This window comes from Macaca thibetana, chromosome X (genome assembly GCF_024542745.1).
Source record: "Macaca thibetana thibetana isolate TM-01 chromosome X, ASM2454274v1, whole genome shotgun sequence".
Taxonomy (NCBI): domain Eukaryota; kingdom Metazoa; phylum Chordata; class Mammalia; order Primates; family Cercopithecidae; genus Macaca; species Macaca thibetana.
In genome coordinates this window covers 108,160,071-108,186,227 of record NC_065598.1, presented here as the reverse complement: position 1 = coordinate 108,186,227, position 26,157 = coordinate 108,160,071, and the positions used below count along the sequence as shown (strand labels likewise).

Here is a 26,157-nt window from a genome sequence, read left to right as displayed (position 1 = left end):
GAAAAAAGTTATAAAAGACAAAATACATATAAAAATCAAAATCCTGGCCGGGCGCGGTGGCTCAAGCCTGTAATCCCAGCACTTTGGGAGGCCGAGACGGGTGGATCACGAGGTCAGGAGATCGAGACCATCCTGGCTAACACGGTGAAACCCCGTCTCTACTAAAAAATACAAAAAAAACTAGCCGGGCGAGGTGGTGGGCGCCTGTAGTCCCAGCTACTCGGGAGGCTGAGGCAGGAGAATGGCGGGAACCCGGGAGGCGGAGCTTGCAGTGAGCCGAGATCTGGTCACTGCGCTCCAGCCTGGGCGACAGAGCAAGACTCCGTCTCAAAAAAAAAAAAAAAAAAAAAAAAAAAAAAATCAAAATCCTTCTGGCATAATATATTTTATCAAAGTCAATGAATGCTAGATGAAAAAGGTACAATGCTTTTAAAATTTTATACCCAGAAAAACTGTCATTCAAGTAAAATAAAATAATGAAGATTTTCAACATGGAAGGCCATATAACATTTATTTCTCATGCATTTTTCATAAGGGAATATTGGAAGATACATTACAGTCAAAAGAGAGAATAAATCCCAAAAGAGGAAGGCAAGTAATCCAAGAAACCATAACTACAAGTCTGCAAATTTTTGAAGAATGCATGAATGACTCCTCTGTAACATATTAGAAGGCAATTGTTCCCAATTGGAGGAGGCTTATGGCCTTCAGTGAAAAGGTTGATAAGGAAAAGGGAGTCTTGAAGAAGGAGAAATTCTGACTGAAAGGTTAGGATAATTTGTGAATAGGAAAATGTCAGATGACAGATAAAAAGAATACTAGAAATGCCCAGATAAACAAACATGCAATAAACATATATAAGAAAGTCATGGTCCAAATATAACGCAAATGAAAAAGAAGTATACTTTAAAACAATTGGGAACTAAAGTAAGAATATATTTTAATTTTAAATATGGGTTCATTTATATTAAATTAGCTCAAGAAAATAACACTGTACATGTAACAAGTGAGAAGTATCTTAGTAGAGAACTTGGTCCCTTATTGAACAATACTTACTACTTCCTATTATTGAAAGCACTATTTATTGGTAATAGAGTCAATCTATTGTCAAGGTATGGGAGACTACATTGTGATTATAAGATAAAAATAATATGTTTCAACTTATACCTTCTATACCTAACACAGAGTCCACAATAAATGTCCTCATTAATATTTGAAGAATAAATAAATACATAAATTTCTTTTTTAATGTTGCAATTTTTATTTTACAGATGAAAAAGGTGGAAGATAAAATAATTTAAGAAGTCCTATTTTGTCTAGCATAGGGGAAAAGAGAACACAGTTTTGTGAGTTTTTAAAATATAATATATACTTTAAGTTCTAGTCTATTAAGGTAGAAGTCAAACTATTCCTATGTTAAAGTTTTAGTTTAATCAAAATGAAATGATCAGGAAACAGATTATTTTTAGCTGATTCTTATACTGTTATTTTCCTTTACTCTTTAGTTCTGAGGAAGAGGACATAAAAATCTTGAATTTTACTCCTGTTGCTCAGTGACAATGTTCAGAGAAATGTGGCATTTTAACCATCATTTTGGTAAACTTGGTTATTTTTGTATGGCCATCTGTCCCTAAACTACATTATTAAAGATATTCTTTTTTAAAAATTATACTTTAGGTTTTGGAATACATGTGCAGAACATGCAGGTTTGTTACATAGGTATACACCTGCCATGGTGGTTTGCTGCACCCATCAACCATTCATCTACATTAGGCGTTTCTCCTAATGCTATCCCTCCCCTAGTCCCCCACCCCCCAACAGGCCCCAGTGTGTGATGTTCCCCTCACTGTGTCCATGTGTTCTCATTGTTCAACTAGCACTTATGAGTGAGAACATGCGGTGTTTGGTTTTCTGTTCCTCTGTTAGTTGGCTGAAAATGATGGTTTCCAGTTTCATCCATGTCCCTGCAAAGAACATGAACTCATCCTTTTTTATGGATGCATAATGTTCCATGGTGTATACGTGCCACATTTTCTTTATCCAGTCTATCATTGGTGGGCATTTACATTGGTTCCTAGTCTTTGCTATTGTGAATAGTGCTGCAATAAACATATGTGTGCCTGTGTCTTTATAGTAGAATGATTTATAATCCTTTGGGCATATACCCAGTAATGGGATTGCTGAGTCAAATGGTATTTCTGTTTCTAGATTCTTGAGGAATCGCCAAACTGTCTTCCACAATGGTTGAACTAATTTACCCTCACACCAACAGTGTAAAAGTGTTCCTACTTCTCCATATCCTCTCCAGCATCTGTTTTTTCCTGACTTATTAATAATCACCATTCTAACTGGCGTGAGATGGTATCTCATTGTGGTTTTGATTTGCATTTCTCTAATGACCAGTGATGAAGAGCTTTTTTTCATATGTTAGTTGACCGCATAAATGTCCTCTTTTGAGAAGTGTCTGTTCATATCCTTTGCCCCCTTTTGATGGGGTTGTTTTTTTCTTGTAAATTTGTTTGAGTTCCTTTTAGATTCTGGATATTAGTCCTTTGTCAGATGTATAGATTGCAAAAACTTTATCCCATTCTGTAGAGTGCCTGTTCACTCTGATGATAGTTTCTCTTGCTGTTCAGAAGCGCTTTAGTTTAATTAGATCCCATTTGTCAATTTTGGCTTTTGTTGCCATTGCTTTTGTTGCCATTGCTTTTGTTGTTTTTGTCATGAAGTCTTTGCTCATGCCTATGTCCTGAATGGTATTGCCTCGGTTTTCTTCTAGGGTTTTTATGGTTTTAGGTCTCTAATGAGACATAGCTGCTTTTAAGTAAGCTTATAAAACTGTCGTGTTATAAATAGCACTTAATTCTAGGGTCATGTCTGTATCGTCCACCAGTGGATCACATTCACAACATGTTTTCATGAACATAATATAATAAGACCCTAAAAAACTCAAGCATAACTGATGGTAATATGCCATTTTTATAATGAGGAAAACCTGAGATGGAGAGCTAAAGTGATTTGTATAAAGTCACACAGCAAACTAAAGGCAGAATAATGAATGGAACCTATCTTCTAACTCACTGCCTGTGTGCTACAATGACTTTTTTCCTCTCCATTGGTGAGAGTATGTCTTGAGTCATTTGAGAATTTGTTTTCTTTAGGATACACTTCAGCTCTATTGTTTTCAGAAACAAATGTCTGAAACATCATGGAAAGTACCTAGTGTTGCATCCTGTATCCCCACCTCAACCCCTATCCCCACCCCCAGCCCCCTTCAATCTTTTAGTATAATCAGATTAAACATAAATAAGGAAGTGGCTGGACCTGATGGGATTTTGAAAGAGATCCCAATTGGAATGGATATATATGAGAAATTCTTAAATGCCTCTAGATTTGATTTGCACTAATAAAGGAACCTAAATGGTCCTGCTAAACTCAATCAAATAAGAAATATCTACAAAAATTGTTGTGTTCCACATGTTCTAAGAGTATATACAGTTTATCTGGGGCCTCTCTCTGATCTTCTGGGGTATGTGTTTGGGGCATAGGGCGGATGAATGATTGGGTGGGGTTTGGGGAAGATACAGCCTTGAAAACAAAACCCCGTAAACCAGGAAAGTTTGACCTCCTTCCTTCCACCGCCTCTTTTGTTTCCAGGTTCTTCTCTTGTGTCTTCTAGTCCATCTTCCAGGTCTCTTGCTGTCCTGAGACTCCCTTGGTGCTCACTCTACCCCCGCTGGAAAATTATGTACCTGACCCTGTCCCACCAGTCTTCAGTTGAACGGTTTAGGAAATTGATTCCTTTTCTTCTTTTCTTCACTTAAAGAAGAAACTAACAGCCAAATATTTAAAACAGAAAATGAACAAACATTAACCAGAACTTACACTGAAACTTAAACTGAGAGGGACCTTGAGATGAGTCAGTGGGGCAAATAAGAGCAGGTGACTTTCTCAAGGCCCCACAACTAGTGACCTAGGACTCCCACATATACGGTAGATGCTGCTTAATGGCAACCCAGTATCTGTTTCTTGAATGAATCACCCATTCAACAAGAGGGAGAAAATAGGTAAAGGCTCCTTGCAACAGCCCTGTCAAATGCAATGCCTTTCATATGCCTTAATTTTATTAAATAAATGAAAAAAAATTAAGTTGAGAAAAATGCTTTGCTGGTTGTTAATTGAATTCCAGCCATCAAATGAAGATTTTATGGACTTGATGCCACACAGATGAATTCTTGAGAAGTCTAATTCTAAATTGATGCTATTCTTCACCAAGCATGTAATTGAAAGGGAGGGTTGGGCATAGATTGCCTAGTTGTAAGACTGGGCTTTTGCATAGGTACATTCTTAGCTCTGAGACCTTGGGCAAATTATTCAGCATTTGTGAGTTTGTTACTGCCTCATGGATTGTTATGAGGATTAGATGAGATAATGCATGCAATACACTCAGTATAGTATTTGGTATATAGTAACCAGTCAATAGTTGATATCTGATATAATCATCATCATCATCATCATCATCATCATCCCGATACCAGTTGTTAAAATAAAAATGTTCCCAGCACTTTAGTTTCCAGAAAAAGAACCTATTACAGCAAGGAGTCAGTATATGCAGCATGAAGGATAAATGCACAGGTTAATAGTAGAATGACCTGGGTTTAATGAGAAGAATAAGTGAAGTATAGACACATACAAAGCACAACAGGCTGCATTATATGTAACTTGCTATTAGTAGCAGCCCAGTTCTCAAGAGCCTTTTTGGAGGGGATGCCTCAGATTTGGCTTCTGGGAGGGAAGGAGGGACTCCCTCCAACACACACTTGGCAAAGGCCTGCAGTAGAGGCTACCCAAAAGCCATGTGTGTGCTCCCTGTGTTTTCTCTCCTGGAGGTTCATTTCCTTTGCTCTCCCATCATTTCCGCTCATTCTTGCCAGTTCAAAGCCTTTTATGGTGACTTGGGGTTTGACCTTTGTGGGTTCAGTTTCCAGGCATTTCCTGTTACCTTTTCTTTCTGTCAGTTTCCTTCTTTATGGACAGTTTGTTTTCTTGTGCTCACCAGAGCACAAAGAAGCAGGCGAATACATTTCTGTGCCCATAGGGGGGCATCAAAGTGTGGTAGAAACAACCATGGCCAGGGTATCAGGGCACCTGGGTTTTGATCTTCTTAAGCTTGCTTGCGCATGTCACTTTGGCACTCTGAGCCTTAGTTTCCTTGTTTCCACATAGAGAGCATTAGACTAGATCAATAAGTACTCAGAGGCCCCAAATACATGCCTAGCTCCCTGTGTTGTGATATGCCTAATTTTATGGTGAGGTCTTTGATCTAATTTCATGTCTACCTATTTGTTTTTAAATAACAGAAAAGCAGATATCAGGTCCTCTTAATGTGTACACACACACACACAGGAGAAATATATGTTAATTTGCTTGACTATAGTAATCATTTCACTATAAAAACATATTGTATATGTTTAAAATGTACAATAAAAACTAAAGCAATCTACTTAAGGCATCCCTTCTAGAGGAAAGAAGCTTTTTAGTAATACCCATCCCATCAAGATTAGGTTATAGAGGAAAAGAAAAGAAAAGAAAGTAATACCCACCCATGGAAGCAGGGGCCAGAGATTGGCCAAAGGGATTGTCCAAAGCAACTCATCTATAGAAGGCCATCCGCCCCTCACAATTTTCCTGCAGCATCAGCTAGAATGCCCTGGCAGGCAGTCCTTGAAAATCCATGGCTTAGGTGTTGCTTAAGATTTTTTAGTTGCCTGTCTAGCCCACACATAGAGGGGTATCCAGCCAGAGAAGCAACTGTGTTGGGCTGGAGCAGGCAGCGGGGAATCAGTCAGTTAAAAGGCAACTTAAGCAGCTGCTCTGTGAGGTAGGTAGTATCGCTTCTGTTTTACTCATGGGGAGCTGAAACTCAAAAAGGTTTGATGACTTGCCCCAGAGGTTAAGTTTGTGACAGGATGTGATTTCAACTGCACATCCGTCGTGCTTGGCATGCTAAGTGTTGCACTGAATGGAATGAACAAATTGTAGGGTGGCTCTGTTTCTATCTGACTGTATGACCATAGATAAGTAATTTCACTTCTTTAAACCTGTTTCCCCATGACTAAAGTGAGGATGATATTACCTACTGATATGGTTTGACTGTGTGTCCCCATCAAAATCTCACCTTGAATTGTAATAATTCCCACATGTCTAGGGCAGGACCAGGTGGAGATAACTGAATCATGGGGGAAGTTTTCCCCATACTGTTCTCATGATAATAAGCGAGTCTCACAAGATCTGATGGTTTTATAAGCATCTGGCATTTCCTCTGCTTGCACTCATTCTCTCTCCTGCTGCTCTGTGAAGAGGTACCTTCTGGTATGATGATAAGTTTCCTGAGGCCTCCCCAGCCATGTGGAACTGTGAATCAATTAAACCTCTTAAACCTCTTTCTTTTCTTTTTTTTTTTTTTTTGAGATGGAGTCTCACTCTGCAGCCCAGGCTGGAGTGCAGTGGCACGATCTCGGCTCACTGCAGCCTCTGCCTCCCAGGCTCAAGCAATTCTTTTGCCTCAGCCTCCTGAGTAGCTGGGATTACGGGCGTGTGCCACCACGCCTGGCTAATTTTTGTATTTTTAGTACAGACAGGGTTTCACCATGTTGGTCAGCCTAGTCTCAAACTCCTGACCTTGTGATCCACCCACCTCGGCCTCCCAAAGTGCTGGGATCAGGCGTGAGCCACTGTGCCCGGCTTTTTTTTTTTTTTTTTTTGTAAATTACCCAGTCTCAGGTATATCTTCATAGCAGCATGAGAATGGACTAATACACCTACCTTCAAAAATTGTTTTGGCCATAACATGACAAAATGCACATAAATGTGCTTTATGAAAATAATGCTCTATAGGTACAAGGCATAACAGATTAGAAAGCTAATTTACCATTAGATTTTCTTACTGATCATCTTCTTTTATTTATTTATTTATTTATTTATTTATTATTATTATACTTTAAGTTGTAGGGTACATGTGCATAACGTGCAGGTTTGTTACATATGTATACTTGTGCCATGTTGGTGTGCTGCACCCATCAACTCGTCATTTACATCAGGTATAACTCCCAATGCAATCCCTCCCCCCTCCGCCCTCCCCATGATAGGCCCCGGTGTGTGATGTTCCCCTTCCTGAGTCCGAGTGATCTCATTGTTCAGTTCCCACCTATGAGTGAGAACATGCGGTGTTTGGTTTTCTGTTCTTGTGATAGTTTGCTAAGAATGATGGTTTCCAGCTGCATCCATGTCCCTACAAAGGACACAAACTCATCCTTTTTGATGGCTGCATAGTATTCCATGGTGTATATGTGCCACATTTTCTTAATCCAATCTGTCACTGATAGACATTTGGGTTGATTCCAAGTCTTTGCTATTGTGAATAGTGCTGCAATAAACATACGTGTGCATGTATCTTTATAGCAGCATAATTTATAATCCTTTGGGTATATACCCAGTAATGGGATGGCTGGGTCATATGGTACATCTAGTTCTAATTCCTTGAGGAATCGCCATACTGTTTTCCATAATGGTTGAACTAGTTTACAATCCCACCAACAGTGTAAAAGTGTTCCTATTTCTCCACATCCTCTCCAGCACCTGTTGTTTCCTGACTTTTTAATGATCGCCATTCTAACTGGTGTGAGATGGTATCTCATTGTGGTTTTGATTTGCATTTCTCTGATGGCCAGTGATGATGAGCATTTTTTCATGTGTCTGTTGGCTGTATGAATGTCTTCTTTTGAGAAATGTCTGTTCATATCCTTTGCCCACTTTTTGATGGGGTTGTTTGTTTTTTTTCTTGTAAATTTGTTTGAGTTCTTTGTAGGTTCTGGATATTAGCCCTTTGTCAGATGAGTAGATTGCAAAAATTTTTCTCGCATTCTGTAGGTTGCCTGTTCACTCTGATGGTAGTTTCTTTTGCTGTGCAGAAGCTCTTTAGTTTAATGAGATCCCATTTGTCAATTTTGGCTTTTGCTGCCGTTGCTTTTGGTGTTTTAGACATGAAGTCTTTGCCCATGCCTATGTCCTGAATGGTACTACCTAGGTTTTCCTCTAGGATTTTTATGGTATTAGGTCTAACATTTAAGTCTCTAATCCATCTTGAATTAATTTTCGTATAAGGAGTAAGGAAAGGATCCAGTTTCAGCTTTCTACTTAAGGCTAGCCAATTTTCCCAGCACCATTTATTAAATAGGGAATCCTTTCCCCATTTCTTGTTTCTCTCAGGTTTGTCAAAGATCAGATGGCTGTAGATGTGTGGTATTATTTCTGAGGACTCTGTTCTGTTCCATTGGTCTATATCTCTGTTTTGGTACCAGTACCATGCTGTTTTGGTTACTGTAGCCTTGTAGTATAGTTTGAAGTCAGGTAGCGTGATGCCTCCAGCTTTGTTCTTTTGACTTAGAATTGTCTTGGAGATGCGGGCTCTTTTTTGGTTCCATATGAACTTTAAAGTAGTTTTTCCCAATTCTGTGAAGAAACTCATTGGTAGCTTGATGGGGATGGCATTGAATCTATAAATTACCTTGGGCAGTATGGCCATTTTCACGATATTGATTCTTCCTATCCATGAGCATGGTATGTTCTTCCATTTGTTTGTGTCCTCTTTGATTTCACTGAGCAGTGGTTTGTAGTTCTCCTTGAAGAGGTCCTTTACATCCCTTGTAAGTTGGATTCCTAGGTATTTGATTCTCTTTGAAGCAATTGTGAATGGAAGTTCATTCCTGATTTGGCTCTCTGTTTGTCTGTTACTGGTGTATAAGAATGCTTGTGATTTTTGCACATTAATTTTGTATCCTGAGACTTTGCTGAAGTTGCTTATCAGCTTAAGGAGATTTTGGGATGAGACAATGGGGTTTTCTAAATATACAATCATGTCATCTGCAAACAGGGACAGTTTGACTTCTTCTTTTCCTAACTGAATGCCCTTGCTTTCTTTCTCTTGCCTAATTGCCCTAGCCAGAACTTCCAACACTATGTTGAATAGGAGTGGTGAGAGAGGGGCATCCCTGTCTTATGCCAGTTTTCAAAGGGAATTTTTCCAGTTTTTGCCCATTCAGTATGATATTGGCTGTGGGTTTGTCATAAATAGCTCTTATTATTTTGAGGTACGTTCCATCAATACCGAATTTATTGAGCGTTTTTAGCATGAAGGGCTGTTGAATTTTGTCAAAAGCCTTTTCTGCATCTATTGAGATAATCATGTGGTTCTTGTCTTTGGTTCTGTTTATATGCTGGATTATGTTTATTGATTTGTGAATGTTGAACCAGCCTTGCATCCCAGGGATGAAGCCCACTTGATCATGGTGGATAAGCTTTTTGATGTGTTGCTGAATCCGGTTTGCCAGTATTTTATTGAGGACTTTTGCATCGATGTTCATCAGGGATATTGGTCTAAAATTCTCTTTTTTTGTTGTGTCTCTGCCAGGCTTTGGTATCAGGATGATGTTGGCCTCATAAAATGAGTTAGGGAGGATTCCCTCTTTTTCTATTGATTGGAATAGTTTCAGAAGGAATGGTACCAACTCCTCCTTGTACCTCTGGTAGAATTCAGCTGTGAATCCATCTGGTCCTGGACTTTTTTTGGTTGGTAGGCTATTAATTATTGCCTCAATTCAGAGCCTGCTCTTGGTCTATTCAGGGATTCAACTTCTTCCTGGTTTAGTCTTGGAAGAGTGTAAGTGTCCAGGAAATTATCCATTTCTTCTAGATTTTCCAGTTTATTTGCGTAGAGGTGTTTATAGTATTCTCTGATGGTAGTTTGTATTTCTGTGGGGTCGGTGGTGATATCCCCTTTATCATTTTTAATTGAGTCGATTTGATTCTTCTCTCTTTTCTTCTTTATTAGTCTTGCTAGTGGTCTGTCAATTTTGTTGATCTTTTCAAAAAACCAACTCCTGGATTCATTGATTTTTTGGAGAGTTTTTTGTGTCTCTATGTCCTTCAGTTCTGCTCTGATCTTAGTTATTTCTAGCCTTCTGCTAGCTTTCGAATGTGTTTGCTCTTGCTTCTCTAGTTCTTTTAATTGCGATGTTAGAGTGTCAATTTTAGATCTTTCCTGCTTTCTCTTGTGGGCATTTAGTGCTATAAATTTCCCTCTACACACTGCTTTAAATGTGTCCCAGAGATTCTGGTATGTTGTATCTTTGTTCTCATTGGTTTCAAAGAACATCTTTATTTCTGCCTTCATTTCGTTATGTACCCAGTAGTCATTCAGGAGCAGATTGTTCAGTTTCCATGTAGTTGAGCGGTTTTGATTGAGTTTCTTAGTCCTGAGTTCTAGTTTGATTGCACTGTGGTCTGAGAGACAGTTTGTTATAATTTCTGTTCTTGTACATTTGCTGAGGAGTGCTTTACTTCCAATTACGTGGTCGATTTTGGAGTAAGTACGATGTGGTGCTGAGAAGAATGTACATTCTGTTGATTTGGGGTGGAGAGTTCTATAGATGTCTATTAGGTCTGCTTGCTGCAGAGATGAGTTCAATTCCTGGATATCCTTGTTAACTTTCTGTCTCGTTGATCTGTCTAATGTTGACAGTGGAGTGTTGAAGTCTCCCATTATTATTGTATGGGAGTTTAAGTCTCTTTGTAAGTCTCTAAGGACTTGCTTTATGAATCTGGGTGCTCCTGTATTGGGTGCATATATATTTAGGATAGTTAGCTCTTCCTGTTGAATTGATCCCTTTACCATTATGTAATGGCCTTCTTTGTCTCTTTTGATCTTTGATGGTTTAAAGTCTGTTTTATCAGAGACTAGTATTGCAACCCCCGCTTTTTTTTGTTCTCCATTTGCTTGGTAAATCTTCCTCCATCCCTTTATTTTGAGCCTATGTATGTCTCTGCGTGTGAGATGGGTCTCCTGAATACAGCAGACTGATGGGTCTTGACTCTTTATCCAGTTTGCCAGTCTGTGTCTTTTAATTGGAGCATTTAGTCCATTTACATTTAAGGTTAAGATTGTTATGTGTGAACTTGATCCTGCCATTATGATATTAACTGGTTATTTTGCTCGTTAGTTGATGCAGTTTCTTCCTAGCCTCGATGGTCTTTACATTTTGGCATGTTTTTGCAATGGCTGGTACTGGTTGTTCCTTTCCGTGTTGAGTGCTTCCTTCAGGGTCTCTTGTAAGGCAGGCCTAGTGGTGACAAAATCTCTAAGCATTTGCTTATCTGTAAAGGATTTTATTTCTCCTTCACTTATGAAACTTAGTTTGGCTGGATATGAAATTCTGGGTTTAAAATTCTTTTCTTTAAGAATGTTGAATATTGGCCCCCACTCTCTTCTGGCTTGGAGAGTTTCTGCCGAGAGATCTGCTGTTAGTCTGATGGGCTTCCCTTTGTGGGTAACCCGACCTTTCTCTCTGGCTGCCCTTAAGATTTTTTCCTTCATTTCAACTTTGGTGAATCTGGCAATTATGTGTCTTGGAGTTGCTCTTCTCGAGGAGTATCTTTGTGGCGTTCTCTGTATTTCCTGGATTTGAATGTTGGCCTGCCCTACTAGGTTGGGGAAGTTCTCCTGGATGATATCCTGAAGAGTGTTTTCCAACTTGGTTCCATTTTCCCCCTCACTTTCAGGCACCCCAATCAGACGTAGATTTGGTCTTTTTACATAATCCCATACTTCTTGCAGGCTTTATTCATTTCTTTTTCTTCTTTTTTCTTTTGGTTTCTCTTCTCGCTTCATTTCATTCATTTGATCCTCAATCGCAGATACTCTTTCTTCCAGTTGATCGAGTCGGTTACTGAAGCTTGTGCATTTGTCACGTATTTCTCGTGTCATGGTTTTCATCTCTTTCATTTCGTTTATGACCTTCTCTGCATTAATTACTCTAGCCATCAATTCTTCCACTTTTTTTTTTCAAGATTTTTAGTTTCTTTGCGCTGGGTACGTAATTCCTCCTTTAGCTCTGAGAAATTTGATGGACTGAAGCCTTCTTCTCTCATCTCGTCAAAGTCATTCTCCGTCCAGCTTTGATCCATTGCTGGCGATGAGCTGCGCTCCTTTGCCGGGGGAGATGCGCTCTTATTTTTTGAATTTCCAGCTTTTCTGCCCTGCTTTTTCCCCATCTTTGTGGTTTTATCTGCCTCTGGTCTTTGATGATGGTGATGTACTGATGGGGTTTTGGTGTAGTGTAGGTGTCCTTCCTGTTTGATAGTTTTCCTTCTAACAGTCAGGACCCTCAGCTGTAGGTCTGTTGGAGATTGCTTGAGGTCCACTCCAGACCCTGTTTGCCTGGGTATCAGCAGCAGAGGCTGCAGAAGATAGAATATTGCTGAACAGCGAGTGTACCTGTCTGATTCTTGCTTTGGAAGCTTCCTCTCAGGGGTGTACTCCACCCTGTGAGGTGTGGGGTGTCAGACTGCCCCTAGTGGGGGATGTCTCCCAGTTAGGCTACTCAGGGGTCAGGGACCCACTTGAGCAGGGAGTCTGTCCCTTCTCAGATCTCAACCTCCGTGTTGGGAGATCCACTGCTCTCTTCAAAGCTGTCAGACAGAGTCGTTTGCGTCTGCAGAGGTTTCGGCTGCGTTTGTTATTGCGCTGTCCCCAGAGGTGGAGTCTACAGAGACAGGCAGGTTTCCTTGAGCTGCTGTGAGCTCCACCCAGTTCGAGCTTCCAGCAGCTTTGTTTACCTACTTAAGCCTCAGCAATGGCGGGCGCCCCTCCCCCAGCCTCGCTGCTGCCTTGCTGGTAGATCACAGACTGCTGTGCTAGCAATGAGGGAGGCTCCGTGGGTGTGGGACCCTCCCGGCCAGGTGTGGGATATGATCTCCTGGTGTGCCTGTTTGCTTAAAGCGCAGTATTGGGGTGGGAGTTACCCGATTTTCCAGGTGTTGTGTGTCTCAGTTCCCCTGGCTAGGAAAAGGGACTCCCTTCCCCCTTGCACTTCCCAGGTGAGGCAATGCCTCGCCCTGCTTCAGCTCTCGCTGGTCGGGCTGCAGCAGCCGACCAGCACCGATCGTCCGGCACTCCCCAGTGAGATGAACCCAGTACCTCAGTTGAAAATGCAGAAATCACCGGTCTTCTGTGTCGCTCGCGCTGGGAGTTGGAGACTGGAGCTGTTCCTATTCGGCCATCTTGCTCCGCCCCTGATCATCTTCTATTAAAAATAGTGAGGTGCTTAAGGTAATGAGACTCTATACATCCCATGGGCCACTAAGCTACTTTCATTTTGAACAGAAAAATAATGACCGTGCTTATAAACATTTCTATCTTTTCTGACATAGTCTGCATGAGAATGGGGTGCTCACCACTGGAGTAGTTGGTGACTAAGGTGACTTCCAGCTGGATGACTCCAGAGGAAAACAAGGCTGTTACAATAGCCTGAAGGGCAGGTCTTCTGCTTCACTTGGCCTTATTTTCATATTGCCTTGCAGAGGGCCTAGTAGGCTCAACGACTGGAAAAATGAATGCAGAATTGTGAGCCAGTTGTCTATGCATCAGATGACCACACGATGGCAGTAAAGTCAGGTGAATTCATTCTCTGCAGCTTTCTCAGTCCTGCCTCTGATCCTTAGCTCAAAGGATGTGAATCACACTTTATCCTTGCTTCTGTTTCTTCCGGTTAATGTCTGGGCAACATGGTGAAGCCCCGTCTCAACAAAAAAATATATTTTTTAAAAAATATTTTTCACCATGTTGCCCAGGCTGATCTCGAATTCCTGGACTCATGTAAGCTGCCCACCTCGGCCTCCTAAAGTGCTGGGATTACAGGCTTGAGCCACTTGGCTTGACATTAACTGATAGTATTACTATTGTTATTAGTATAGGTTGGACAATATAGAAGGTTTTTTAAATAAAGTGAAATGGGTTTCAAAGGCAGGAACCAGGAGGAAAACTAGGGACAACTGTAATCCTAGGAGCAATTCCCTGGTGAGGCTAGAGTTACAGGGGTGAAAATATATGTTATATCTGGGTTCTATGTCATATGACTTTTTCAGATCTTTGTCACCAAGCCACACCCTGGTGAACTGTGAGAAATTATGAGAAGGAGACAAATGTATCTTTCAAGTGAAAGCCGCTAGCACTGCATCAAGCACAAGTATAGGTTTCCAATAAATGTTGATTCCTCTTGCTTTAGACTGATGTGGACTAATGATATGGTCATATCCAGTGGTTCCCCATGGAGCTGTGTATCAGAATCATCTGGGCTTTCTCCCCAGACATACTAATTTTGTAGAGCTGGAGTGAGGCCTAGGAATCTGTAGTTTACTACTCTCTCAGATGCTTTTGGGAACTTGTTGGACCAGTTGGGAGCATGTTTAGCTGAGATGAAGAGGATCTAGAAGTATTAATTATTCTAGGCCTGGTGCTAAGTGTTATGCATGTGTCATCTTTTTGACCTTCGTAGCTGCTCTGTGAGATAGGTGGTATCACTTCCACTTTACTCTTGGAGAAGCTGAAACACAGAAAGGATAAGTGGCTTGCCTCAGAGGTTCATTTTGTGCAAGGACATGATTTCCAGCCCAGTTCCCTGTAACTCTCATCCCAGACTCTTCTTCCTGTATCACACTGACTTCCTGAGCACACACAGACCTGGGCTCAGTCTCTATATTCTCTAAGTGGGGACCTTGGTCAGACACTTTATCTGACTGTTCGATTCTTTCCTCTATAATAATTCCTGCCTCTGGCTGGGACTTGAAGAATGAATAAAACAAATGAAAAATAAATAAATGAGATAATGGATTACAAAATACCTTAAAAATGATACAGGGCAAACTCATATTAGGTGGTATTTGTGGCATTTGTCATTACCCAGGAACCTTGGACCTGGAAAAGTCTCTATGGTGTTTATCCTTTGGCTGATAAAGCATGGATGGAAATAGTTAATGTTCAAAGCTGACATTGCTGGTATGGGGCTAATTTGATGGCTAGAATGAGGGAACATGCACTTCTGAGTCCTGAGGTAAGTCAGCTCACTGGGTCTGGCTTTCTAGCATTCTTGAATATTTGAGGATTAGGTCAAAACTTAGTAACAGTCACTCAGTAAGCATATTCTGGACATTCACTGTATTCAAGATGCTGAATAAGGCATTGTAAAAACTACAAAGAATTTAAGGATGTAGTCTTCAACAAGCCTGTAGTTTATTTGAGGAGACATGATCCATACACACACACACACAGATGGAATCTAACAAAAGCAGCCATAATGATGTCAATCACAAATGTGTAGTGTCGTCAGGAGTAAATTACTGTTGTTATGCTAAGGCACACAATAAGAACTCTAGAATCTACCTTCCTTCTCTTTATGTAAGTTCTCATCTAGATTACTGAAAATAGCCCCGACTCTCTCTCTCCCTGTTCCACACAGGTACTGCACATTAACCCCTTTATCTATCTCCCATTTGGTGGACAAACTGACATTTCTAAAATGCAAATCTGATGTCATTGTCCTTCTTTAGTAGTGGATCCCCATTGCCTTCAGGATGAAGTCCGGATTCTTTAACAAGGCCTACAGGGACTCTGACTATCACTTCCATCACGACCCTATCTTCTTCTCTTGCCCAGCCACCTCGAAAATGCCATGTTCCTCCACCCCTTTGCAACTTTGCATGTGCTACTGCGTTTGCTAGGAATGCCCTTCTTTTCTTCCTTACCTAGCTAACTTCTTATTTTTCCCTGAAAACTCCCCAGCTCCTTTCAATTGGATTTGATATCTCTCACCTATATCCTTGTAGCAGTCCATATCGGAGCACTTGTCACACTAATAGTCTATTTCCTTGTCCCATTTCTGCTTCTGACTCCCTTTCACTCATCTAGTTTGTTGATCTTACCTATGAGAAAACAGTATGTTTACAGAGCTTACTATAGTGACTGGCATATAGAAGCATTTAACCAATATTAGCTATTACTATTCCAGTAACTGCCTTATTTAGCTGAGAAAGTTTAAGTGGAAGCAAGCAGAGGGCTACTGAGCAGATGTTAGGGGAGAGGAACCAATTTCCTAGAGGCTAAGTGTCCTCAAGAGCTAGCGCTGAATCAAATACATCCAATATTTGGTCAGATGGGTTTTAACCCATCTCCTTGAGGAGAGCGCCCAAAGCTCTTCTGAGAAGCTGCTCCAGGTGTAGCTGACAGGCTATATAAAACGCAACACGGGGTGACACAGAAGTGTTTTTCAGAGGCAGCTAAAGGTAAATCTGGAGAGAAACCTAGAAGCACAATTTAACTTGGCCTGAGACATGGTAGATGAGCAGAGTAGCTAAAACTCAGGACAGCTATATGAAAAGCGATATACATAAGCAATACAGGTTGGCAAAACATGAGGAAAGGTCGGAAGCTAATGCTCAATAGTTGCGAGGAAGATTTTAATTGAAAGACTCAACTTGTTTGGCAGAAGTGTGTGAGAGAGAAAAGAAAAATCAGCCAAATCAGGGCATTTCTGTCATCATGAGGGCTTGGCTCTTCTTTGAGTACTCGCATGGACTTTCTAGCAAGTGCTCTGGTCTTCCCTTACCCTTTGGAACATTGGGTTGAACCGCGATGAAGTTGAAAACCCAGAATGTCCTACCCCTCCAGCAGACCTGACTGGACCAAAAAGTCAGTGGCTACTCACAATAGCATATTTACCTGAACAACTGAAGTTTTCAGTGGGTTTTTTTTTTTTTTTTATTCTTCTCTGGCAAAGGAGCCTGGCAGGCTTCTGGAATCTTCAGTAGGTTCTGGGCCTCCAATTTGGGCTGCTGTTGACACTCACGCCCAGCTTGGAGAGTGAGAAGAGAGATGTTCTCATAGCTTTGGCTGTCTTTTTGCTGGGGGCCGTGGTGGGGGTGGTAGGATGTTTGGCAATTGCTCTTGAATTCGTTGGCTTTGCTTTATCTTTGTGGATTATTCATCTGTGTTTGCTGAACCTAGCAGAGAAAGTTCTCTGCTCATTTAGCTTGGCTGCATTAAAAATGTTTTTATGTTGCTACCTATAAAGACCCTAAAGCCAACAGTATGTTTCTGAACAGATGCGACCACCAGCTCTTGCTAATATAAAATTCAAGTCCTCATGGCAAAAATATGTTGAGTCAGTGAATAGCAACCATCACTTCCTCCCTTACTCTACCATGTGTACCAAACGGTAGTTTGGGAGATGGATTGTTACCTGGTTTCATGACTTTAGATGGTGCCACAGTGTTGAGAAGAACAGCTGGCTTTCCTGAACTGAGTTTGCTTTGGAAAATATAATACCCTCAATAGGAAGAGGTCTGTAAAAGCTTAACCTTCCCCAGCCATCAGTCTCCATGTGCCATGATCCCTATCTCTAGTGTTCTAATCTTCCACCCGCCCCCTTGATTCTCCTGTAGTCTCTTTCTCTTCTTTGATTTCTCTCTATTCCCTCGCCTCACTCCCTACTCTATCAAATTCCAAAGGATTCCTAGGCGTTTCTCTGTAGCTGAGGGTTTTGTCCTCAGGGCCAGTATAGGCTACCTGGCTTGATATGTGGAAGCCTATGAAGGCCATCGAGACCCCCGGGTCACTCCCAAGCAGACTTCTCTGCATATCTGTCCTGTCCCTCTACACTGGGTGGTGAAGTTGAGGATGATATATGCAGGTTCCCATTTTAGGTTCTTCTCTATCCTTGGTGTCATTCCTTCCCTTCTTTTGCCTATCTAAGGCCAGAGCAGTGTCTCTTAAACTTCCTGATTATTGGAGTATTTTAGATGAAAAAACAAATGCTAATATTGTTCTCTTTGCCCCTTACCTGAAACACTCTCCAGTCTTCTGATTGCAATAATTCCTAGAAATTGGATCTCATCTTTCTAGTGGAATACAACCCTCTATCTACACCTTTGAACTATTCACGTTGTCCAAATTGATTTTTCCCTTCTTGCTTGACCCTGAAACTCCAAACTGCTTCACAATTCTTACCCCATCTTCATGAGCCTCTCCCCTGCCACACCAATATCGAACACTTCTTACCATAATCCGGGGTCCTAGCATGCTTGTTTTTTTCTTCTACAGTAGCAGCTCTCAGAACTTGACTGTTGGCAACACTTGTGTGAAATTAAATTGTCATAGATCTGAAGGTGCCATTACATTTCATGCAGCCTTATTCAGTTTTGGAGGTGTTAGTTGTCATTATGGGCTTGCTATATCCCTGCTTCCCTGACTCTTCCTCCAACCTTTCAGGAGCCTGGAATTTCATCAGATGATTCTCTGAAAGAGAAGACTCAACTCACTCAAAAGACAGACTTACCTCACTCTTTTTATGCCCTTTCTTTTCGACATTGTTTCCTTCTTCCTCCAAAGAGAACTCCTTTTTTTGATTCACTCTCGAGCATTCTTGGTTTCTAAGCTGGCATTCTGCACATGCCCCCTGAATGAGGGAGCCACTCTATCAGATTCTGACTCACTCTGGTCCATAATTTTGATGCTCACACCAATGCTAGGTCCCACCACAAGCACTGGTTTAGGGCTAACTCCCCATAGCTCATCATGACCCATTGACAACTAGCCAGACACCACAACCCTGAAGGGCATATGACTGCGGCTCTAGGGAGGGTGGTCAGTTTAAGTGGCTGCCAGTGACAATTTATCTCTAAACAGTGAGCTGTAAAACATAACATAGTGCTGCATCAAAGGAAACAGAGTCAAATTCCAAACCAATTTGATTTGCAACTTGGAATAAAAGCAACGTGTCTTGATTTAAATGTCAGGCCCACTGCTGAGTGATGATTTAATAACTCATATGAGGGATTCTGTCACAGCAAATTCAACACTAGAGTTGAGTGACTCACAGATAGAGTGTTAGAAATGATACAGAAGAGCACAAAAAGGAATAGGCTTTTCTCAGGGCTCAACCAGAATCTTTGCATAAAGCTAATTTGCAGTTAGAACCTCTTTTCTCCCCCTATCCTGCCACCGATCTTTCTCTTCACAGACACCCATGCATGGATATGGAGAAAATTTCTAGGTGTGATGTCATCTCCCTGCAGTATCTTCTAAGGACACAGACTTTTAACAATTCTAGCATGGAAGTAGAGTCAGTGCATTTAATCTGAAGGCAAGGAAGCGGTTAGTCTGGTGTTTCTCAAGGGACTTTAAGAACGCATCTGATCCTAATGTGATGTCTTTAGGCAGGTACTTAATTATTTTTCCCCATTTTAAGGGTTAAAGAGCTGAGACCTGGTGGAGTCAAAACATTTATTCACATGTTTATCCTGTCTCCTTACTCCCAGGGAATCAGTGCTTCCTCCTCAATACCTTGTGAGATCTCTCCCCTTGAGTTTCCCTTGCCTTCCAGGGGGTAACATACCAGAATGCTCAAGACTGACCATGCCTCCGTCCCAGTCTGCTTCCCAGGTCAAGAAGGAACCATGCATGGCCGTTCTTAAGGGAGGAAATTCCATTCTGTTGGGCTAATTTTTTAGTCATCGAGATTTATTTTGAATATAATTTAAAGTATAAATATCTGGTGTTTGTCTACATGAGGATTGCTCAACCTAGACAATATCGATACTTTTTGGCCAGATCACTTTCTGTTGAGGAGAACTTTTTTATGTATTGTTGGATGTGTAGCAGTGTCCCTGGCCTCTGGTTAACTCTCTCTGCCTATGTCCTCCATTTACCTCCAATCTATTTGACATAGACCTTTCAGGTTAATATTTCCAAACAATACCTCTAACTTAGTGGTTCTCAATAGAAAGCAACCTCCCCTCACACCAGGGGACATTTGGCAATGTCTGGTGACATTTTTGGTTTTCACAACTTGATGGGGAGGAAGAATAAGCTGCTATAGATATATAGTGGGTAGAAGCCAGGGTGTTACAGTGTACAGGAAAACCGCCCCCTGCCCCCGCCCTCACACCAAATAAATGTCCAACCCCAAATGTCAATAGCGCCAAGGTTGAGAAACCTTGCTCTAGCATATCGTTCCCTGCTCAGAAACTTTCCATTGTTTCACACTGCTTGTCAGAAAGATGACAGATTTCATGACCTCTCCTGATGTAGATTCAGTTTATTATTTTGTCAACTATAGCTCCTTTTTGGAAACAACTCTGAATGTTATGCTTTTTCTGAAACATGTCATGTGCTTTCTCACTCACATAACTTGGCTCACGCCAACCACTCCCTCTGCCTAGAATGCCCACTTCCCACTACTAAAGCGAAGTTGAAATGTAGCATCTACAAAGGCTTACCTGAGCTCAAATTTTCCCAGCTGCAAATAATTCCTCCTTCCCTGGATATTCCTATAGTATTTTACACATATATCTCTTAAAGCACTTATCATAGTCATACTACAATAGAAAATATGAACTGGAAGGGCTTTTAGAATTCTCTTCAGTAAATCCTTCCACTAAAAACAAAGGAAACGGAGGTCCAGAAAGGTGAAGTAATTGGCTGAAGACATTGTATATTCTCGTAAGACTTGGACTGTAGTAATTTGTGTTCTTGGTTTCATTCTCCTAGCATGGTTGAAATGGATGATCATGAACTTTGAGTTAGGTCTGGCAGTCAAATTGCAATTCTGACACTTATAAGTGGGCCAAGTCATCTACCTTTCTGAAACGCAGTTCCCTGAGCAGTAAATGGAAATAATCATGGCTATTATGAGAGTTAAATGAGATTGTGTATTAAAAATGCCTAGCATATAGTTGGTACTCAATACATGTTTGTCAGATGAAAATAAGGATCAATAGTACTTTAAATAATGGGATTTAGGAATGGATGATGGTCCACAGGACTTCACTAAAAGGCGACAAGAGGTAAAATATGGCAACTCATTGCCACCTGCTCCCTACTTTCGCACCCTTCCATAGAAGGTTTCCTCAGTGAGCCATCAGACCAGCATGCAAGTTTTCTGTGGAGTAACTGAGTGCTTACAGTGGCTCTCCAAATGGTAAGGTAGTTCTTAAAAGGTCTGCTTTTTCTTTTTCTTTCACAATGCCAATGATATAATCTCTTCCTTTCCTCCAGTAGATAACAGGTAGAGTTGTGGGGAGGGATGTGGATGTAAGAGATATTTCCCCTCTTTCTCCTTAGTTTCCTTTATGACAGCAGCCTGGGGCTTAGATGCCTTCAGAGGTCTAACAGGAATCTCTGTGAGAGGGAATTCACAAGGCACTTGGGATGGCAATAGGAGCACTTTAGTGTTGGCTCCTAGCCCAGTGATACCTGGTCTGGCTTCAGTGAGGTTTATTGGGGCCTTTCTAGCCAGTTCTTCACTCTGGAGCTGACCACTCTGTCAGCTTTCTTCCTGCCTAGGGCTTTGGGGTAATGGCATGCTATGCATTTATTCTCTTCATTCAGAGAAATGAGTCTTTCCCTGATCCCAGGGTGCATGTACCTAATAGAAATATCCTTGCTCCTCGAATGAGGGGATGACCTGACAGGCAGCTGAAGAAACAAAATGAGACTTTTGATGTCTTACCTAGACTAGATTTGGAATAAGCTGGGGAGGATGAAGTTGCTTGACAATGGGCCTACCTGAGAGCTGGCTCCTGTCTCCTCTGCCAGGTGAGTACAGGAGATTTTTGTTGGAGGGGGTTAGAAGAGAAGCTCAGGTGAGTCTATTACAACTTGACTTAGGAACCCCCCTCCTTAGGGCTTACAGGTCAAGGGTCCCGTAAGAGGAAAATGCTTTTGGGTATGATGAAAAAACCTGCAGAGGGCACAGCACTGAATTGGGAGTAAAGAGACTTGGTCTGGATTTCTGCCTCTACCTCTCTGTTTCTGAGACAGTTCCCAGGGCTATCACCAGAGCCTCATATTATGGTTTGTGAAGTAGATGCAATAAAGTCTGCAGTCTTCCTCCCAGTGATGGCAAGAAGTTGAAGGTTTTCCAGTCTCTGGAGTTTTCACTCTGTGAATTCCAAAACATCGTTCAAACCTTCCTACTTTGTGTATGTGAACCAGGGAGTCTGTGTGTGCATGAGTGTGTGTGTGTGTGTGTGTGTGTGTGTCTAGGGGGAGGAACAACAAGGCGGGGATACAGCTCTATAGGCTGCTTGTCTCTATACGTTATTCTTCAGTTTACTGTCTTCAGAGTCCACCATTGTTGTTCTTGTTTAAACTACTTTGGAGATAGTTGAGCTCCTTTCTCAAAGGAGGCTTCTCTTTCAAATTTGCTCTTTCTGAGGTTTGCACTATTTTCATAGCTGCTATAATTGGGCTTTCACCATGATTTTGGGTGGGACCACAGGAGTTCAGGAACTTATATGACTGCCCAGGTCTATTGGTAAAGTACTATTTCCTCTGAAGGACTATAACACTTGACACTGGTCATAAGAGGGGATAAGGGATCCATTCACCCATTCAAGTAGAGAGGAAGGATACATGGTACTGTGAGAGCCTCTGACGAGGGAAGTTGACTTAGGAAGGTCAGAGAAAACTTTACTGAAGAATTAATGATTATGTTTAGTTCTGAGGAATTATTAAACATTGACTAAGTAAAGAAAGTAGTGGAAAGTATATGCATACACGTGCACATGCAGTAAATATTTTAGGCAAAGGAAACAGAATGTGCATAAGCCTTAAGGTACAAGGGATCAGGGCACATTCCAGAAAGAAATAAAATACTATATTCACTGGTTTTTCAACTTTAATTCAAAATTTAAGCCGTAGTTTTAGGTGTTAAGGGTTGAAAATGCCAATGTACTCAGCTTTGAAGTACTGTTAGGCTAAATCACACATACTGAAATGGTACCCACTGTGGATAGAGCACATGAAAGTATAATCACAAAAAGAAACAAATGCATCTGTACTATTGAGCCAACAATCTGGAAGAGAGGAAAGGACAGATAAAACTGTGAAATGTAAATCTTTCTCCCAATATTTTGTCCAGCAGGTACATCTGTTTATGGAGTATACAGATACATTCCTGGAGGGCTACTTGGTTGAGGTGATATGAGCCCAATGGAGTGAATTAAGGGAGGGCTTCAAGCAGGTGCCAAGTTCTGGATTGTGCTCTGAGGAAGCTATAGATTGGTGAATAAGAGGAGAGAAGATGTTTCTGGCAGGTTAAACAGCATGAGACATGACTTGGTGGTAGACTACTTTATTTCTGAGATGGGAAATGTGAGGATAAATTAGGCTGGCCTGAATGGGAAAGGAAAGCAGCCAAGCTTGGGGCCATCTTAGACTCTTTCTAGGACACACCAACTAATCAATTAAAAGCAGTAAAATTAAGGTTCACCAGGTACTATATGAAAATAAATAATTGGTTATTTGAATTTAGCCTTTTAAAAAATAAATTGGCATACAGATCAATCTTGACATCTTCCACTGACTGTAGTCAGGATTATCTTTCTTCAAGATTTAGAGGTTGGTGAAAGTTGCTGCCTATCTTTCTTTTCAGGGCCTTTGTGCAATTTTGTATCACTGGGACCCTACCATAATTTATGGAGTCCTGTTTGCTTAACTTTATTTTAGCAGTTAGTTACTTTGATACCTTTTAAAGTAATAGCTCTTATTTCTCTAGGCATTGACATTTTCTGAAGGATGGCTGAAAAGTCACAAATCTTTCAGACAAAGGAACCTGTCTCTGATGGAATAGCAGGTGGTGGGGTGGATGTCTTTGAGAAGGTGACCTTTCCCGTTACCTTATAAAGAGAAAACTACCTACTTCAAAGCTTGGCTTTGATTCCAATGCATATTTCTTTCCTGGGTGTTGGAAGGCTAGGTTAGGCTAGAGACATGATGTAAGAGGGAGTGGATTTTATTTTACCTGTCTAATCCCCTGATGATGCAGGCAGCCCATGTACAGTATTCTATCACTGTGGTTAAAAGTGTGGAGTTTTGAAGTCATGATGAGTCAGCATTTATATCTTTAGCACTTGCCAGCTGTGTGGTTTTCAGTTGCCTCATCTTCTGTAGCTGTGTGTGCCTCAGTTGCTTTGTCCTTTGTAAAACAGGGATAATAAGAGTACCTATCTCATATAATTACTGTAATGATCAGTGAGGTATATGTTTAAAGAGCTTAGCATAATGCTTGACATCTTATCAAGTTGTTCTTGTCATCATTGTCATTAGCATTGCCACCCATACCACCCCCAGGCTTCTACTCTAACAAAAAAAATAAAATCTTACAACCTCTTGCTAAAAAGCAAAGATCAGCAGTCAGCACAGAAGGAAAGAAGAAAATAGGAAGCCCAGGGGCATTCACTGTTTCCTATTCTCACCCTAACCATAGCATCTCAAAGAGAATGTATAAAAACTATACTTTCTGGAATCATTTCTATAGTTCATTACCAAAGAGAAAATATGAAAAGACAACCCAATCCTCATTCTCTGTCCCTGTTCTCACAGGTACGTGTCGGCTTGGCTGGGCCTATTACTGTGCTGGAGGTGGAGCAGCTGCAGCCATGTTGATCTGCACCTGGCTCTCTTGCTTTGCTGGAAGAAACCCCAAGCCTGTCATATTGGTGGAGAGCATCATGAGGAATACCAATTCTTATGCTATGGAGCTTGACCATTGCCTCAAACCTTGAGCTTTGAAAGAAGATTGGAGAGGGTGGGAAATGGGAGGAGAGAGCCCTGAAAAGAGCTACTAAGGATTAGGCCATTTGTCATCTAACTGTCATTAGTGTAGCTTAGTGTTTGCATGTTTTTTAAACTAACCGTCATTCATTTTCACTTATCTTTTAGCCAGTAGGTCACTGGCTGTTTATAAAATTCATCTAGAGGAAACAATCTCAGACATTTACCCAACTGGCAAGTACCTGCTAACCCGAAGACCCAAAGTACTCCTTTATGCAAAATAGGATCCAAAGCTAAGGCTGGGTAAGAATAGCTGTGCAGGGAGGGAGCATGAGATGGGCAGGGCTGGTTCCTACCACTCCATTCACACAGTTCATTCCCAAGTATTTATTGCTACCCCCAAACATCTCTGGAGTACTACTGCTCAATTTTTGTGTCATTATCAGGAGTACACCTTGACTCTTCCTTTTTCTTCCCTGCTTTTCTTTTTCCCCACTTTTCTTTTTCCCCCTGGTTGTGGGGAAGCTTCGGGAGAGGGGGGAGGGTGACTCACAGTGGGGAAAACGTTAGTCAAGGATACTTGCATTTAGCCTGGAGCCCCTTCCTCATTATGCTTTAGAATATTCATAGGCATTCATTTTGTGTTCTGACTGGGTGATGAGCAAAAAAAATATATAGTAGCAAATATTCCCTAATCCTTTAGAGATACAGAAATGGTGTTCATCAAATGTACTGAGAATAGACTAGCATTTGTGGGGCACTCAATCAATTTAAATTCATGGTGACAGTGACAGTGACAAGGATGTTTCTGTTAGATACTTATTGAAATTTCTATCAGAGATCATTTTTATTGACTAGGAAATCCACGGTGGCCTTTTACCCCCTATAGTCACTCCTAATGTGACATAAGTTCATCTGCCTGTTTCAAAGACTGTTCGTCAAATGATCTCTCCTCCATCTGGGGCGAGTTAGCCACAAAAGAACACAGCACTGATGTCACCTAGGGCTGATGTATTTTTAGGCCTGGACTCCATCCCATCTGTGCTCAAGGTTGATGGATGGTGTAGAAGAACTTGGTGTCTCCTGGGGGCAGAGTTTGTCTCACTCCTCCCCCCCCACCCCAGTTAATTCAGGCCAGCTCTATTGTTCCATAACTACAGCTTTAGGGAATGAGGAGGGCCCGTGATTCAAAAGGCCAGCTCATCTGTTTCTATTCTTAATAATTCCAGCATGTTTTTGGTACAGCCCTACCTAGAGGGATAGAAATAGAAAAAAACTGGCTTCATAAGTTACATTCCATCTCATGAGAGGTCAGAATTCTTCCATTGGCTTTACATAGGTAAGTGAATTTAAATGCTTCCCCCATCTATAGTTGATTCATTACTGAGTCACTCATTCAGAAAACATTTCTTGAGTATCTTACTGTGTGACACATTCTGTGCTAAGTTCTGGGGATAAAAGGACAAAGACAATTTCTCACCTTAAAAGGGATAGTGGTGAGGTATTGAGAGACATGTCGACAAGTACTTGTCAGTGTATTAAGTGCTAGAAAAGTGAAGAAGAATAGCTAAATGATCACAGAGAAGTCATTAAACCAACCCCTTCAACCTGGCATGAAGGGGTTCATGGGAAAGCATCCTAGCAAAGAAGATACCTAAGATGGGTCCGAAAGATGAATAGCAGGAGCTTTGTCAGCAAAGGCAAAGAGTGCA

The 26,157-nt window shown here is 41.2% G+C and overlaps 1 protein-coding gene across 4 annotated transcripts in view; it reads left to right on the top strand.

The window, feature by feature from the left end:
* The window catches only part of LHFPL1 (LHFPL tetraspan subfamily member 1), a 53,522-nt gene extending 28,286 nt beyond the window's left edge, over positions 1 to 25,236 (top strand). For all 4 annotated transcript variants that reach the window (XM_050776775.1, XM_050776776.1, XM_050776773.1 and 1 more), the window contains one exon: positions 24,275 to 25,236. In XM_050776775.1, the coding sequence (XP_050632732.1) occupies positions 24,275 to 24,456 (182 nt within the window). In that variant the 3' untranslated portion in view covers positions 24,457 to 25,236. The remainder of the gene's footprint in view (positions 1 to 24,274) is intronic.
* The last annotated feature ends 921 nt before the right edge of the window (positions 25,237 to 26,157 follow it).